Source organism: Beta vulgaris, chromosome 2 (assembly GCF_026745355.1).
Source record: "Beta vulgaris subsp. vulgaris cultivar EL10 chromosome 2, EL10.2, whole genome shotgun sequence".
NCBI lineage: Eukaryota > Viridiplantae > Streptophyta > Magnoliopsida > Caryophyllales > Amaranthaceae > Beta > Beta vulgaris.
The window spans coordinates 21,329,673-21,348,613 of record NC_079203.1 but is presented as its reverse complement, the minus strand read 5'-3'; the positions used below and the strand labels follow the sequence as shown (position 1 = coordinate 21,348,613).

At 35.0% G+C, this 18,941-nt stretch overlaps 1 protein-coding gene across 1 annotated transcript; it reads left to right on the top strand.

The window, feature by feature from the left end:
• The first annotated feature begins 5,051 nt into the window (after window positions 1-5,051).
• Window positions 5,052-18,174, top strand: LOC104906281 (zinc transporter 1). The gene is made up of 3 exons (XM_010695017.4): window positions 5,052-6,000; window positions 15,706-15,855; window positions 17,689-18,174. Exons 1-3 carry the CDS (start codon window positions 5,350-5,352, stop codon window positions 17,992-17,994), a joined length of 1,107 nt encoding a protein of 368 aa, XP_010693319.1. The 5' UTR covers window positions 5,052-5,349; the 3' UTR covers window positions 17,995-18,174.
• The last annotated feature ends 767 nt before the right edge of the window (window positions 18,175-18,941 follow it).

Genomic DNA, 18,941 nt, shown 5'->3' with positions numbered 1-18,941 from the left:
TATATAACTAGTTTTTTTATCTATATATATTAATGAGATTCATGTCATTTCATCTTCAGTTTGCTTGTGAATTTGGTAGATAGTGGATGGGTTAGTGGCATGGTTTTATTCTTTCAAATTTAATTGCGAAATTCCAAAAAAAGATTTTTTTTTTCACCTGACCAGGACCTATTGCTGCGATTTTGGGAAACAACCGCAGCAATAATAGGCCAAGCTATTGCTGCGGTTTCTAGCCAAAACCGCAGCAATATGTTGTACGTTTTTTTAATGAATTATAAATATATTGCTGCGGTTTTACCCAAGAACCGCAACAATATGTTCAAATATTGCCGCGGTTTAAAACCGCCGCAATATATTAATTACCTATTGCTGCCCCTTTAATTATTGCGCGGTCAAACCCGCCGCAATAGGCCACTTTATAACCGCAGCAATAAACATCTATTCTACTAGTGTCATCTCCCATTACAGCAAGCCAATGGGTAGATTCCGTACATGTAATTGCCTCCCTGTAGGTAGATGACTCATAGACATCCACCTCCCTGTAGGACGCTCCCAAGCCAGGCTAGGCGCCTCTTCATTTGGTATTGAAGATGGTGGTGCTTCAGAATCAATGTGTTGATAATCACTCTTATCCTGAGTGACTTCCTGCTCCAGCTGTTTATCAACACTACCAGTATTTGCTACAATAATGGACTTCACAATAGGATTAAACATAGAATTTTCAACAAAGACAACATTTCTACTCAGTATAACCCTACCCTCATACGGGGACCAAATTCTATAACCTTTCACCCCATCCCCATATCCTACAAACACTCCCTTTTTAGCTCTTGGCCCCAACTTACCCTCATGTACATGATAGTAAACATTACACCAAAAACTCGCATATCTGAGTAATCTGCAGATTTACCTAATCACATCTCATATGGTGTTTTGAGATTGATTCCAGAGTGAGGTTCACGGTTGTTCAGATAGCATGATGTACTGAGGGCTTCTCCCCTGAACCTTCTAGTCATCCTAGCATGAGAGAGCATGCACCGAGCTCTCTCTAGAAATTTTTGATTTATATCATCTGCTACACCATTCTGTTGTGGTGTATTCCTGATAGTGTGATGCATATAAATCTCTTCATTCTTGCAGAACTCATCGAACTCAGACAAACAGATGTCTAGACCATTATCAGTTTGTAGCCTTTTGATCTTCTTTCCGGTTTGATTTTCTACCAATGCCTTCCACTTCTTGAAATTCTTAAAAGATTCATCTCTTAACTTCATAACAATTAACCAAGTCATTCTTGAAAAATCATAATTGAATGATACAAAATACTTGTGACCTCCCAATGATTCCACACGTGAAGGACCCCAACAATTAGAGTGGATATAATCCTGAGTACCTCTTTTCCTATGAAAGCCCTTAGGAAACTTGCTGCTACGATGTAGTTCCCCAAAAACACAATATGCTCACAAAACTCAAGGTTTGTGACCTTATGATCACCTAGAACATCTTCCTAAGAGAGGATTTGCATCCCTCTCTCACTCATATGTCCAAGTATCATGTGCCATAGCTTGGTTGTATCCTCCTTTTGAATTTCAGACGAAGCAACAACAACTAACCCTAAGAGAGTAGAACCCCTACAAAACATACAAGGTACCACACTTGACCCCCTTCAATACATCCTTTGAACCCTTGCAGACATGCACAACTCCACCCCCACCTCTAAAACTGAACCCCTTACTGTATAACAGACTAAGTGAAATCAGATTCTTGGTCATCTGTGGAACATGCCTAACATTATTCAAAGTGCATAATGTACCATCATGTTTCCGGATCTTGATAGAGCATATTCCAATTGTCTTGCAGACTACACTGTTGGCCATTGAAATATTATCTCCATCTACCTGCTCATGAGTAGTGAACCACTCCTTAAGAGGACTCATATGATACGACGCTCCAGAATCAAGAACCCACACATCATTACAATATGTTTGTTCATTAGCATCTAGAGTAAGATCATCTGCGGAATTCAAATTCTCTACTGCAATAGCAGCATAACTAGAGATTTATTTCCCCGATGCTTCTTTTTAGGACATTCCTTTTCCAATTCCCCTTCTCCTCACAGTAATTACAAATATCATTAGGTTTGGTACCCCCTTCAGAGTTTCCAGATTTCTTAAAATTCTTCTTACCACGTCCCTTACCACTACAAAAGCCTGATTATCTGTACTTGTACTACCAGATGCCTGATGGCGCAATTCCCTAGTGTGCAGAGATGATCTAACCTCTTCTACGGAGACATAATCTTTACCAACATGAAAGATTACACAAAATTTTCATAAGATAATGGTAAAGAAACAAGCAGAATCAAAGTAGCATCCTCGTCCTCCACCTTAACATCAATATTACGCAATTCTAACAGTATTGTATTTAATTGATCTAGGTGATATCTAAGAGGTGTACCTTCATTCATATGCAAGATGAATAGAAGTTGCTTCAAAAGCAACTTGTTGGTTAGAGATTTTGTCATATACAAACTCTCTAATTTCAACCACAGACCAGATGCGATTTCCTCCTCCGCGACTTCAATTGAGCTTGCGTTAGAGATTTTGTCATATACAAACTCTCTTATTTCAACCACAGACCAGATGCGATTTCCTCCTACGCGACTTCAGTGATTATGTCCTCAGTCAGACACCACATGATCGTTGAATGAGCCTTCTCCTCCAGAGTCGTCATCTCAGCGGAAACTAAATCTGTTGACTTCTTTATCAACGGTGCATATAATCATAAATGAATGATACAAAATACTTGTGACCTCCCAATGATTCCACACGTGAAGGTCCCCGACAATTAGAGTGGATATAATCCAGAGTACTTCTTTTCCTATAAATTCCCTTAGGAAACTTGCTACGATATAGTTCCCTAAAAACACAATGCTCACAAAACTCAAGGGGTGTGACCTTATGGTCACCTAGAAGATCTGCCTTAGAGAGGATTTGCATCCCCCTCTCACCCATATGTCCAAGTATCATGTGCCATAGCTTGGTCGTATCCTCCTTTTGAATTTCAGACGAAGCAACAACAGCTAACCCTGAGAGAGTTGAACCCTACAAAACATACAAGGTACCATACTTGACCCCCTTCAATACATCCTTTGAACCCTTGCAGACATACACAACTCCACCCCCACCTCTAAAACTGAACCCCTTATTTGTATATCAGGCTAAGTGGAATTAGATTCTTGGTCATCTGTGGAACATGCCTAACATTATTCAAAGTGCATAATGTACCATCATGTGTCCGGATCTTGATAGAGCATATTCCAACCGTCTTGTAGACTGCACTGTTGCCATTGAAATATTATCTCCATCTACCTGCTCATAAGTAGTGAACCACTGCTTAAGAGGACTCATATGATACGACGCTCCAGAATCAAGAACCAACACATCATTACAATAAATTTGCTCATTAGCAACTAGAGTAAGATCATCATCGGAATTCGAATTCTCTACTGCAATAGCAGCATAACTAGAGATTTATTTTCCCGATGCTTCTTTTTAGGATATTCCTTTTCCAATTTCCCTTCTCCTTACTGTAATTACAAATATCATTAGGTTTCGGACCCCCTTTAGAATTTCAAGATTTCATAAAATTCTTTCTACCATGTCCTTTACTACTACAGAAGCCTGATTATCTGTACCTGTACTACCAGATGCCTGATGGCGCAATTCCCTAGTGTGCAGAGATGATCTAACATCTTCTATGGAGACATAGTCTTTACCAATAATGAAAGATTGCACAAAATTTTCATATGATAATGGTAAAGAAACAAGCATAATCAAAGCAGCATCCTCGTCCTCCACCTTAACATCAATATTACGCAATTCAAACAATATTGTATTTAATTGATCTAGGTGATCTCTAAGAGGTGTACCTTCATTCATACGCAGGCTGAATAATTTTTGCTTCAAAAGCAACTTGTTGGTTAGAGATTTTGTCATATACAAACTCTCTTATTTCAACCACAGACCAGATGCGATTTCCTCCTCCGCGACTTCAATTGAGCTTGCATTAGAGATTTTGTCATATACAAACTCTCTTATTTCAACCACAGACCAGATGGGATTTCCTCCTCCGCGACTTCAGTGATTATGTCCTCAGTCAGACACCACATGATCGTTGAATGAGCCTTCTCCTCCAGAGTCGTCATCTCAGCGGAAACTGAATCTGTTGACTTCTTTATCAACGGTGCATATAATCCTTATTGCTTCAGTAAAGCCCGCATCTTGATTTGCCAGAGACTGAAACTATTTCTCCCAGTGAATTTATCAATTTTCACATTCATCCCAAACATCTTTCTCACTCAGATCGAACACAAAGCTCTTGATACCAATTTGCTATAACAAACGTGAGAAAAAAACAAATAATCGAATGCAAAACAAAGAAAAACGCACAACAGCTTTCCATGGTTCACCAATTGGCTACGTCCACGGACAAAGAGAGAGAATATTTTATTGATATGAGGAAAACTAGATTACAGAGTATATAAGAATTAATTTGTGCTATAAAACAACTAGGTTTAAAACCTATTTATACCCCGCAGCAAAAAACACGTTTCCGCGTCAAAATCGGCTACGTCCGATCGAGTCGGACGACATACATCCGATCGGGGGTATTTTTCCCAAACCTAGATTGCACACGGGCTCGATCGGGTGACCTTGTCCGATCGTAATTCGCTAAGAAGCCTGACGCCATCGAGCGCCCTACAAAACCATCCTGTTGAGATCTACGTCTTGGGCCCGATTGGACGGCACTGCCCGACCCCATCGGGGGGCTCTGCGAACGTGCCTTTTCGACTGCATTTCGTCGAACATTCAAAGCATTATTCCTAGATGGAAGATTAAGGCATCTCAGATTTTTGAACAATTTTTGCGCCAAACAGTGAAACCCAAAAAGTTGGACAAAAAGTACGCAACAAACAGCTAGAAATTACAAATTAGTAGGAAATTAGGAATTACATATAAAGATCAATCATAAAAATAAAATTTTGACCCTCGGTTAATAATGTCGACACTCTATTGATACTCTTTCGTTCGGTATCACCTTTTGATTATTTTTCCTTTTTTCATCCTAATAATATTTCTTTTCTTTTCCGTCCTTTCTGCCTTCCTTTCTCACTTCTCTCATGAACCATCCAATGTTGTTATATGAATGTCCTTCCCCCACCAAACTACTCTTATAAAAACCTCCCTTATTTCCTCAAAAATATTACTACTACTTCAAAATCTCATCTAATATCTTAGAAAAAATTCTCAAATTTTATTTTATCACAAAAAAATAAAGAAAAAAATCATGTCTAAAATAACATGTTACTATATGCTATCTCCGCTGCTTCTTCTCCCAGCGATGGTAGCAGCGGAATGCAGTTGTGAAACTAATGAGTTAACCGGCGACAGCAAATCCCTGACTCTAAAATTCAAGCTGGGCGCCATAGGAGCTATCCTAGGCGCAAGCGCTATCGGGGTAGGGCTGCCTATGCTAGGCAAACGGGTGTCCATCTTACGGCCTGAAAATGATATATTCTTCATGGTTAAGGCCTTTGCTGCAGGAGTGATCCTGGCTACTGGCTTCATTCACATACTTCCTGGTGCTTTCGAAGGGCTTACATCGCCGTGCATCGACGAAACACCCTGGCAAAACTTTCCTTTCGCGGCGTTTATTGCTATGGTGGCTTCTATTGGGAGCCTCATGGTGGATTCCCTTGCTACAGGGCATTATAGAAAGGTTCATTTTGGTGGAAATAATAACAATAGTAAAGAAGGCTCTAATAAAGTGGTGGATGAAGAGAGGAATGATGAGCATGCTGGTCACGTGCATGTTCATACTCATGCTACTCATGGTCATGCTCATGGTCATGGTGGTGGCTCTTTTGTCACTGAGAGTGGAGAATTTGGGGAAGAATTGAGTAAGCTTGAGCTCATTAGACATCGTGTTACTGCTCAGGTAAATTTTTTATTGTCGATTTTTTTTTCTGACTCTAATTGGTAATTTCAAAGGGGTAAATATATGTGTGGAAATGATGAAGATACTGATTCAATTAATTCTGAATCAAGAGAGGAAAATGAAAAGAGAAAGTTCTCTCTCTAAATTTCTTATTTTTCTAAATCTCTCGATTAATATTACAACACTATTTTGATATATATATATATACAGGACTAAACTAAGCTTGTTATGAAAGCTATGTAACAAACTATAACTAATTAACCATCAACAACTTACACAACAACTTTCTAATGAACTGTAATTATATTATGGACTAAACTAAGCTGATTGTGAAGGATCAGTATATCTTGATCCACAATATGTATTAATATATGTCTTTTCATTTACTCGTATTTTATTTATTTTCAAAATTTGATGCATATTGATGAGACTATGATAATTCGAAATTTATTATATTCAAATTTTATATATCATTCAATGCTTATGACGTTAGTCAACGTCAAATCTTAGTATCTCTTACCATACTTAAAGGGCAGAGAAAAAGGTTATATTATACATATAGACTATAATGACTTTATGATATTTTTTTGGAAAATGTGAAAGTCTTTGTATCAATATTCTCATTGGAAAGCGCAAAATCTTTTTTTCTCTTAAGTTTAGGGATATAGTATTTACGATTATTGAATATCTTTTTATTTGGAATAGTTGGATCCAGAAATAAACAAATCTTGTATCAACCATAGAATGATGACATAGGTATTTTGAAGTATTTATTCTTCAAGAATCAAATACTTTTGCGGAAGCTAAGTAAAACTAATCAATAACACTTAATCACAATCAATAAACACCAAGATTCAAGCAAGAACTCAAAGATTCAAGCAAGAACTTAAACAAAGAACTCGAACCAAAGTAACAAGGACAGAGCTTAGGTTATTCAATGATAAAGACTAAGTCACCACAAGGAATAACACTAAGGGTTTTGAATGCATAAAGGCTAAGCCACCAACACTCAAGAGGATTTGTAAACACTCAAGGTTTAAACAAAACTCACAAAAATTCTTATTAAAAGCTGTAAAGAATTCGACTACATAGACTCTATATTTATAATACTTGACAAAAACATAAACCTAATAGGCTTAGGACAAGTCCCTAAGTCCTAGACTCCTTAGACTCTTTGAATCATGTAAAATCCATCGTTTTAAGAACGTAGGCAAAACCATGATTCCTAATTCAACTCTAACTAGGAAAACAATTAAAGATATGAATCCTAATAGAATTAGGATCCTCATAGACATGCTAGTCACACGCCTATCCACTACCTTGGTTGGTTAGCAAACATGCTACCACCTTAGTAGTCATTCCCATGAAGAGTCCTCCATGTACATCAATTGAGCCAAGATTTAAGAGATACTTTTATATGCAAGTGCTAGAAACTTGCATCCATGCCCTGTATCATCCTCCTCTTCTTTAGAAACAATTGTCCTCAATTGAGCCATATCATCATCATGGACATAAGGTGCCAAATCTCCCACATTCACAGTGGCACTTACATTGTAGTTCCAGGCAACTCCAACTTGAATGCATTATCATTCACTTTGCTTATGATCTTGAAAGGACCATCTGAGCGTGGCATAAGCTTATTCTTTCTAAGCCCTGGAAACCTTTCCTTCTTAAGTGTAACCAAACCAAATCACCAACCTTAAAGAATGTTGCACTCGATTTTTATTAGCTAGTTGTTGATATTTGGTGTTCACTTTTCAATCCTTGCTTTAACTTGTGCATGAAGTTTAAGCATAGCTTGCGCCTTTCCTTTGCATCTACATGATAAACTCATCACTGGAAAGGAATTAGATCAATAGGTACCTTAGGGTTAGCTCCATAAACAATCTCAAATGGAGACAATTTGTAGCATAAGTAGGTGACCTATTGTAAGCAAATTCAGCATGTGCAAGCTTATATCCCAATCCTTGGTACTCTTACTTACCAACCCTCTAAGTAAAGGGCCCAAAGTCTATTAGTACTTCAGTTTGTCCATCAGTTTGAGGATGATGGGAAGTACTAAAGCATAACTTTGTACCAAGGAGCTTCCATAGTGTCTTCCAAAAGTAACTCATAAATTAGTATCCCTATCACTTACAATAGTGAAGGAACACCATGAAGTCTAATACCTCCTTGCAATATAAATCAGCTACCTTGGAAGCATCATCAGTCTTGTGACAAGGAATGAATCGTGCCATTTTAGAGAACCTATCAATGACCACCATGATAGAATCTTTGCCTCTTTGTGTCCTAGGCAAACCTACAATAAAATCCATAGCACATCTTCCCAAGGACCATTAGGAATAGGTAAAGGAGTATACAAACCTTGGTGAAAAGTGCTTTTGGCTTTTGACATGTAGCACACTTGAAATACTCCTTGCACATCCCCTTGCATCTTTGGCCAATAAAATGTTCTTGTAGAATAGCCAAAGTCTTGTTCATTCCAAAATGCCTGCTAGACCTCCTCCATGAGCTTCCCTTACAAAGCTCTCGAATTGAACAAGATGGAATGCATACTTTCTCCCTTGAAAATATAACCATCATGAAGCACATATGAACCATAGAACCTTTAGAGCATGCCTCCAGATCTCCTTAATGCGCATCTCTTGTATATTCTTTCACTAATTCAAAACCAAGAAGTCTTGAACTTAATACTCCAAGAAAGAATACCTCCTAGATAGCATCTGCCACCACATTAGCCTTGCCTTCTTTATACTTGAAGAGAAATTGAAAGATTGTAAAAACTCCACCCATTTAGCATGCCTAGGGTTTAGCTTGTTTTGTTGCCATGATATATTTCAAAGCTTCATGATCTGAGTGAAGACAAAATGACTTGGCCTAAGGTAGTGACTCCAATGTCAAGTGCTCTCACTATTGCATAGAACTCCTTATCATATGTAGAATAGTTAAGTTTAGCACCACTCAACTTCTCACTAAAGTATGCAATAGGTCTTTCTTTTGAATCATCACAGCTCCAATCCCCACTCCACTAGCATCACATTCAACCTCAAATGGTTGTGAAAAATCCGGAAGGCAAGAATAGGAGTATTACTTAGTAGCTCTTTAATAGTATCAAAGGCTTGTTGAGCTGCCTTTGTCCACATGAACTTCCTTGCTTGATACATTCGGTCATAGGGGCCACAATACTACTAAAATTACGCACAAATCTTCTATAAAAAGAAGCTAAGCCATGGAAAGAACGTACCTCAGTGATAGTAGTAGGAATAGGCCAGCTCTTTATAGCTTCTACCTTGGATGGATCCACTGAAACACCATCCTTTGAGACAATGTATCCCAAGAATGTAACACTAGGAACTAGAAAGTAGCACTTTTCTAGCTTCCCATAGAGCTTTTGTTGGCGCAACACCTCAAAAACCTCCTTCAAATGAGCTAAGTGTTCCACCACATTCTTGCTATAAAAAGTATATCATCAAGATAAACCACAACACACTTACCTAAGAATGGTTTCAACACCTCATTCATCAATCTCATGAAGGTGCTAGGTGCATTAGTTAAACCAAATGGCATCACAAGCCATTCATATAGTCCCATCTTAGTCTTGAATGCTGTTTTCCATTCATCTCCTTCTCTCATTCTTATTTGATGATAACCACTCCTCAAATCAATCTTAGAAAATATAGTAGAGCCATGTAATTCATCAAGTAAGTCATCCAACTAGGAATAGGAAAACGATACTTAATGGTTATGTTATTAACTGCCCTACTATCTATGCACATGCGCCAAGTACCATCTTTCTTAGGCACCAACAAGGCTGGTACTGCACATGAGCTCATACTTTCACGCACATATCCTCTAGTCATCAACTCTTCAATTTGCCTTTGCAACTCTTGTGTCTCTTGAGGATTGCACCTATAAGCAGCTTTGTTTGGCAAAGAAGCACCTGGAACTAGTCAATTTGATGCTCAATGCCACGATAGGGGGTAAACCTGGAGGTAAATCTTGAGGGAAGACATCACTATACTCATCAAGCACATGTTCAAGGTGTTTAGGAACCTTGTAGAGTTGTTGTTCCCTTCTACTTCCTTTGCCATCAATAGTACCTTCATGCTTCCTCCAATTCCTTCTCAATCTCCTTAGCACTTACTAATAACGTACCTTTCTTTGGAATAGGGGAAGGTAAAGGTTTCAAAGCAGTTCTCTTACCTCCAACTGTAGCAATACATACATTAGTTCGACCATCATACTTCATATGCCTATCAAATTGCCATGGTCTTCCCAAAAGGATGTGACAAGCATCCATATTGCATACATCACATAAAACCTCATCTTTAAACTTACCAATTTCGAACACAACAAGGCTTCTTAGTCACCTTGATTCCATTGTCATCACTAAGCCAATTAAGCTTATAAGGGTGTGGATGATTTGTAGTAGGCCACTTCAATTTGTCTATAAGAGTAGTAGACACAACATTAGCACAACTACCATTATCAATGATTAATCACATACCCTTTGTTTCACTAAGCAACGAGTGAAAAAGATCTTGTCCCTTTGAGTGTGCTCCAAAGGGGCTGGTTGAGTGTGGAGCATGCGCCTACTATCAATTGTTGGCCCTCATACACTGGCTCTTCTCTGAATCAGCTTCATAGTGGCCTCATCCTCATGCTCCTTTTCTTCCTTAACTCCTCTTCTTCAAAGTTGCCCTTAGCATATCATCCTCTATCTCTGGATGTCCCTTAAAGTCATCACCCTATTATTTGGACAATCTTTCAAGATGTGTCCATAACCTTTACACTTGAAGCATATGCGCCTCTCATCTGTTGTAGGGGTGTAGAAGCCTTACCTTTGTCCCTTTAACTTATCAAACTTAGAAGTAGATGTACTACCTTTCTTTCTTGGCGCCACCATAAGGTTTATCTCCTTGCTTCACAAAAGGTTTAAAGGTTGGAGCTTTCTTAGCCTTGACATACTTTTCAGCCCTCAAAGCCACTTGTACCACCTCTTCAAAGCTCCAATAAGGTTGTAGATCCACCTTCTTAGCTATTCTTTTATCCAATCCAGCAATGAAACGAGCAATCTTATGCTCAGCTTTCTCATCTACATCACATAACATGTTTATTTTCTCAAATTCCACCACATATTCCTCCACACTTAGAGAGTTTTGTTGCAAAACTTGGAGTTTTCGAAACATATCTTGAGTAAAATCAGAAGGAAGGAACCTTTTCTTCATCCTAGTCTTTAGTTTCTCCCATGAATGTAAACTAGGTTTGCCATCTTTGCGCCTTTTGTTCCTTAGATTCTCATACCATAGGCTAGCATACCCCGTGAGCTTTAAGATAGCTACCTTAAATCTCTTATTGTCATCATAGTCTTTATAATCAAAGACTCTCTCTAATCTTTGTAGCCATTCAAGGAACTTCTCTGGCTTCATAGCACCATCAAAATCTGGGAGATCAAGCCTTAAACCTCTATCATCATCCCTTGGTGGTTGTCTATGGCGTGGATGATGAACTCCTCATTAGAACTAGCTTCATGGTGGCTAGTATGTACACTCCTAACAGGACTAGGAGAATTGTTGCGACTCCCATGCATACCTTGTTGCATCATGCGCATTAGCTCGTCCATATGTGTGGTTAGATCTTCTAGTTGTCTATCCCTTCGTATGTTTTGTGCTTGTTCCAAGCTAAGTCCTCTAGGGACTCTCCCTTCTTCACCTCCTGGATTATTGTCCATGATTGCCAAACAAAACTTGGCGTGGACACCCCTTGTGTTCGTCTCCAAGAACCGCCTCAACTCACCTTAATATGATGTAGATGTATGTTCTTGGTTGTTTTAATGGATCTTGGATGTTTTTCTTTCACCAATCACTAATAATATTGTAGTACTTTGATGAAACTTTATGAAAAATCAAGAATCTTGAAAAAAAGATTGGATCTTTAAGACTTTATTGAAGATCTATTACTCCCCCTTAAAGGAAAAAATTCGGACCCCCTTCAATGTATGTCACCTATGCTCTTGATACCATATGATGTATTTATTCTTCAAGAATCAAATACTTTTGCGGAAGCTAAGTAAAACTAATCAATAACACTTAATCACAATCAATAAACACCAAGATTCAAGCAATAACTCAAAGATTCAAGCAAGAACTTAAACAAAGAACTCGAACCAAAGTAACAAGGATAGAACTTAGGTTATTCAATGATAAAGACTAAGTCACCACAAGGAATAACACTAAGGGTTTTGAATGCATAAAGGCTAAGCCACCAACACTCAAGAGGATTTGTAAACACTCAAGGTTTAAACAAAACTCACGAAAATTCTTATTAAAAGCTGTAAAGAATTCGACTACATAGACTCTATATTTATACTACTTGACAAAAACATAAACCTAATAGGCTTAGGACAAGTCCCTAAGTCCTAGACTCCTTAGACTCTTTGAATCATGTAAAATCCATCGTTTTAAGAACGTAGGCAAAACCATGATTCCTAATTCAATTCTAACTAGGAAAACAATTAAAGATATGAATCCTAATAGAATTAGGATCCTCATAGACATGCTAGTACACGCCTATCCACTACCTTGGTTGGTTAGCAAACATGCTACCACCTTAGTAGTCATTCCCATGAAGAGTCCTCCATGTACATCAATTGAGCCAAGATTTAAAGAGATACTTTTATATGCAAGTGCTAGAAAACTTGCATCCAAAAGTATTTGATTCTTGATGAATAAATACATCATATTTAATACTTTTACTTGAATTATCTTAATGCACTATGAAGTTTAGGGCCTGTTCTCCCCAGCTTATTTTCAGTTCAGTTCAATTCAGTTCAGTTCAGTTCAGCTCCAATACGTTCAGTTCAGTTCAGTTCAGTTCAGTTCAGTTCAGCTCCAATAAGTTCAGTTCAGTTCAATTCAGATCAGTTCAGTTCAGTTCAGTTCAGTTCAGTTCAGCTCCATTCTTTTATAATTATTTTGTTAAATATTATTATTATGTTGGTATAATTTATTTTACTAATTACTCTTATTATATTATTATTTTATTATTATTATTTAAATATATAGCATTACTATTAAGTATATATTATTATTATTATTATTATTATTATTATTATTATTATTATTATTATTATTATTATTATTATTATTATTATTATTATTATTATTGTTGTTTCTATATATTATTTTATTTATTATAGCTTTACTCATTATTATTACTATTATTATTAGGAGGAACATGATTTAGGTCAAAGCACAAATAAACCTACTTTTTTTATCCCATAAACCAATCAAATCGCGTCAAGACGGTTTATGATGTAATTTTTGCGGTCCAACCCAATCATTATTTTTATTACTAAATATTTTTATATTATTAAATCTAATTATTAAAATAGTAATATTAATTTACTTCTTAGATATTATTGTTATTATATATCATCATCAAGTATTAATATATTAATACAAATAATATAAAATAATTATTATTAATTATCATTATTATCATTAATTATTATTATTATTAATTTATGATTATTAATATTATATATTTATAACTATCATTTAAAAATATCCAAAATACTATTATTATTATTATTATTCATTATTATTACTTATCTTTATAATTATTATTTAATATTCATATTATTCTTTTTTAAAATATTATTTATATATTTATTACATTCATTTTATTTCAATTCAATTCAATTAAATTCAATTCAATTCAGTTTAGTTCAGTTCAGTTCAGTTCAGTTCAGCTCTGATAAGTTCAGTTCAGTTCAGTTCAGCTCCAATAAGTTCAGTTCAGTTCAGTTCAGTTCAGCTGTTTTATGCCGAAGAGAACAGGCCCTTAGTATCTCATACCAACTTTATAATGGGTGAATTAATATTAATAAACGATCATGACATTTTTTTTTACTATTGATTTATATGGTTTTCTGTTTTTTTTTTTGGATTATTAAATAATAAAGGACTTAGTTCATACATAAGTCTTTTTCATCAAATTTCTAATTGTTTTAATAGCTTCTGATAACATGATAATATTTTAAATATTGTATTTACTCTAAGAAAACTATGTACTTCAAATTATCACAGTTTGAGACACTGATTCAAAAAATCGTGTATCATATAACAAACTTCCATATGTTAAAAAAACACACCTAAAATAGATACCTTCAAGTCCTAAAATTTGAACTTGTTGGTTCAATTTCAAAAGATAGGTATTTTTCTTTATAATCCATCATTTCATAATTTGATTAAGTAAAATATAAAGTCTAAGTATGTTAAATCAGTTTATGTAACACAACAAAAAACAATATCTGATAAGTTGACATACACAAGTTCATATACTCAGTATGCTAGTTTAACACAAATACTTTTCTTTAACGTTGAGTACAAAATCATAAACTAATAGAAGGTATCCTATCTCTTCTCCATATCCTGACTAGGTCGTGACTCGTGATACAAATACTTTGGTGGAATAGAAAATCTCGAATTATATGCCAATTTAGAAGTGCAAATAGCTTAAAGAAGTATGACAACAAACTTTTTCATATGCATAGATTGCAGCTCTAATATCTATCAAAATTTTCAAAAACGGTGGTACCCATTAACGTGATGGTCGACCTGTTAGATTTTCAATCTTTTGATGGACCTTAGGATGTATTTCAAACGCACGTCCTTTATTTTGTTCTATTGCTAATTGTTTGACATAGATAAATCCAAAGATATAATTTCTTGTATAAATGTCTAAGGAGATGATGTTTTTGAATTTTCTGTAGTTTAATACTTGTACCTTTAGTGAGCTATAAATCTTAGTATTTCATATCAAACCTTAAAGTGTCAAAAAGGGCATTTGATAGTCAAATTTAATAAGATTTTGAAACTTTTGTGGCCCACATTTTTAAAAAGTGTGGTGAGATTTATAAACTAAATATTTTATATCAACTTTAAGATGATATATGCACGTTCTTATTGTTCTTCTATACAATTAGTTTGTTAATATATTTAATATAATATATTTCAAAACATAATATGTATAATTAATTTTAAGGATGACATACTCGAATACGATATAACTTAATATTTTTTATCTGTAGTGTACTACAAATCTTAGTATTTCATATCAGCTTTATAAGTATTCAAAAAAGTTGAAGTAAAAAGTGAAATATTCTTCTCCGTCTTACAAAAAGTAACTTAAAATGTCATAACCAACTAATTTTGTTTCTAAATTTTATTGCTTTCAACCTACATGCTAAACGCAATCCTAAATCACTAAAAAAATTTTGCTAATTCTCCCCCACCCCACCCCTTCCCATCCCCTCCCCTCCCCTTCCCTTCTAGCTCTTTTTCTTTCTTTGTTGGGGTTGTTTGCCTAGGAGAAAGTATACTCCCATACCTGGTGTGGGATAAGTTTTTTCATACCATTTACTTGATATGATTAGATGTAGCCCAGATAGAATTTAATAGTTAATTGATATGATAAGATATTGTTAATATATGATATAAGATTTCAACTGACAAGCCCCAAAAAAAAAAAAAAAAAAATTTATAATTTTTTAATATTACTTTTGTCATAAAAATTACATAAATGTCATGGTATTCGCCCATACCGGAATATCATTGCTTGTTTGCCTAGAATCTTATTAACATTGTGAACATCATATGTAATAGATTGAATAACTAATATTCTGGGTTGGTAAAATTTCAGGTGTTAGAGTTGGGAATTGTGGTGCATTCCGTTATCATAGGTATATCATTGGGCACATCTGAAAGGCTTGATACCATAAAACCTCTTATGGCTGCTTTATGCTTCCATCAATTCTTCGAGGGTATGGGACTTGGTGGCTGCATCACTCAGGTAATTAATGATCGTCTCGGTGATTTGGAATAACAATATATTACACGCTCATCTTGTGTAACTTCAAGGATTATTATTCAATAGGGTCTTGTTGACTCTTATTAAAATTTCGCCGATGTAATAAAAACTAAAAATAGAGGCATTTGAAAGTTTGATTCGGAAAAGCTATATGCAGCCCTAAGGGTTGCACATAAGAAGCTTAAAAGGGAAAGTTTTTGAAAAATAAAGCACTAATTACATTGATTTATGTATGATTTTATCATAAATATTAGAATTTATACAATTTTAGGAAATATATTTAATGCTTTTATGCAACCCTAAGGGCTGCATATAGCATTACCCTTTTAATAAATAAATCACAAAAATGTACACAGTTATATATTACTCTTCCATCCCAAAAATATAGTTCCCATTTTTATTTTGGATGTCCCAAAATTACTTATCATTTTCATATTTAATTCCACATTTTCCCGTAATTTTGTCTAGAAAACCGTGTCGCATCATTTATTTGCTTCTTGAATTTTGTTTTTTCCTTTGTTTATTCAACCAAAATGCTACAATTAATACTCTTTCACCATTCTCCATTCTCTCTCCTAAAATCATCTTTACTCATACAACATTTAATTAAACAAACAAAAAATCTTTACTATCTCTTTTAGATTCTACTCCCTCCGTCCCATAATATAAGTCCCCTTTCCTTTTAAAGTGTCCCAAAATATAAGTCTTGTTTCTATTTTCAATCAATAATTATACCCAAAATACCCTCATGAAAATAATTTAATTCCCAAAAAGTCCTCATAATTTCAGCTTCCAATGCACCATTATTAATGATAAAATAGAATCTCATAACCCATTAAACTCCTCTACACATTAAACTATGCAATATTAATGTTATGTTTTTATTTTTTGTTAAAAAGAAAAAAACAATGTGAGTGTTTCCCAATAAAAATGAATCTTTTTATTTAAATAAAACAATATTCTAGTTTACCTTAATTCCCGTGTAAAAACAGAATCAGGACTTATATTATGGGACGGAGGGACTACTTGCATAAATTACCGTGAGAAAAAGAAAATGAAAATTATATTTTGGGACGAAAGGAGTAGTAATTTCTCGTAGTTAAGGCATCTAACACAACCCACATGGCCCCATATCTAGTTAATGTTTTCTTTTAATTGAACGCAACCTCAAATTTTTTAAAATAGAATAGGAAGATATCATTAATAAATATCGTCATACAACATCTACAATAATAATACCCTTATTTAAAAGATAATCTAAAACATCAATTTAAAATTTGTCATCCAATCTACTAATATAAATGCTTTGGAACACGCATTTTTATATATATGGTTATATTCCAACCATGAGAGAAATTTGATGACTCAACATCTCTTATGCCTGATATTATAATAAATTGAAATATGACCTTGGTCTTGATATACCTTGATCTTCAACCAATAAGTTCTTTCCCACATCATCAAATTAACTTCAAAGTTAACCAAAAAAGAACTCCCATTCTGATAGTAAATGGAGTCATCATACTGATGGATATGACCATCGTAATAATAGGAGGGAAACTTATTAAAAATAGCCTATAAACTTATAAAACTAACAATAAAGGGAAGAAAAAAATAATTTAGGGATTTTCACCTGTATAACGACTGAGAGAACCCCTACAAGAACACTAATGAAGGCTAGTTTGAAATAGAGGCTAGGTTTTGGGAGAGAAAGGGAGGAGTACGAATAAATTAAAGTTAAGTATTCTTATATATACGAACACCACCTCCATCTATAGTGAACTAAGAAAAGAAGTTCAATAATCTTTATTGCAGGCGAAGTTCAAATCACGATCTATGGCAACAATGGCATTGTTTTTCTCACTCACAACACCAATAGGGATCGCCATTGGTATCGCGATAGCTGGTGTCTACGATGAGAAAAGCCCTCGTTCACTGATCATCCAAGGGATATTCGAGGCAGCTGCGGCAGGAATCTTGATATACATGGCACTTGTTGACCTATTAGCTGCAGACTTCATGAATCCAAGGATGCAAGCAAACACTAGGATTCAATTTGGCTCACATTTATCTTTACTTCTTGGTGCTGGTTGTATGTCTGTTTTGGCTATATGGGCGTAACATATTTCATTTAGATTTCGTTAGTAAATTCTTAGGTGTTTATATTTCTTTCATAAAATGTAATTTACAGTAATGTTCTCATTTTCTTTCTTATGGCAAATTTGTCAAAATTCATAGTACAACATAAATGAGAACGAGATGGCAGCAATGCTTGTCAGAGGCAAAGCCAACTATTGATAAGAGCGGTCTTGTGAAATCCTGAACCCATATAAATGAGAAAAGTTAACTCCAACAAATTATCGCAATGGATCGGTCACAATCGATTTTTGTAAATATTTGCGTACCACAATGGTAAAATCATAACATATAGTAATTTAAAAAAAGTCGCCTTGGAAAAAAAATTGGTTGAAGAATAGCTTTTCATGGAATTGGAACTCTAAAGTCAAAAATAAGGGTGTAGGTATCTGATATGATTCCGCGAATGAAATATGCTTAGCCTCGAATAACCTTCACTCAGTTAATCTCCACTAAGGGTTCTAATTCACTTTTAGGGCTTCACTCACCTTAAACTTGAATTAGGAAAGGTTTTGAGATTGGTTTATTAGCTTCACTCACTAACTCACGCAAATCTCGCTTAGTTTTAGGTTTCACTTGCCTAAATCTAAGGTTCTTGAATTTAGATTCACTCTCGCTCTAAAAACAATAAAATCTTGGAATTAAGTACGTCCAAAATCAGTCATAAACTTACATTTAATCTTTAAACAAAAACTACTCTACTTTTTATTACGACCGAAACTTATATTTATAGTACAAGTTTCCTAATCGTATTAAAAGCTAATAAAGCATAAAGATAACAACTAACAAACTTATCTATCTTTATCTTAAGGATAAAGATAAATAACAAACTAAAACTTATCTATAACACACGATTATTATAAGATAATTATTAAGACTCAATGATAAGGAATTAGACTCCTACATATAATAGGATTCATTTATCACTCAAA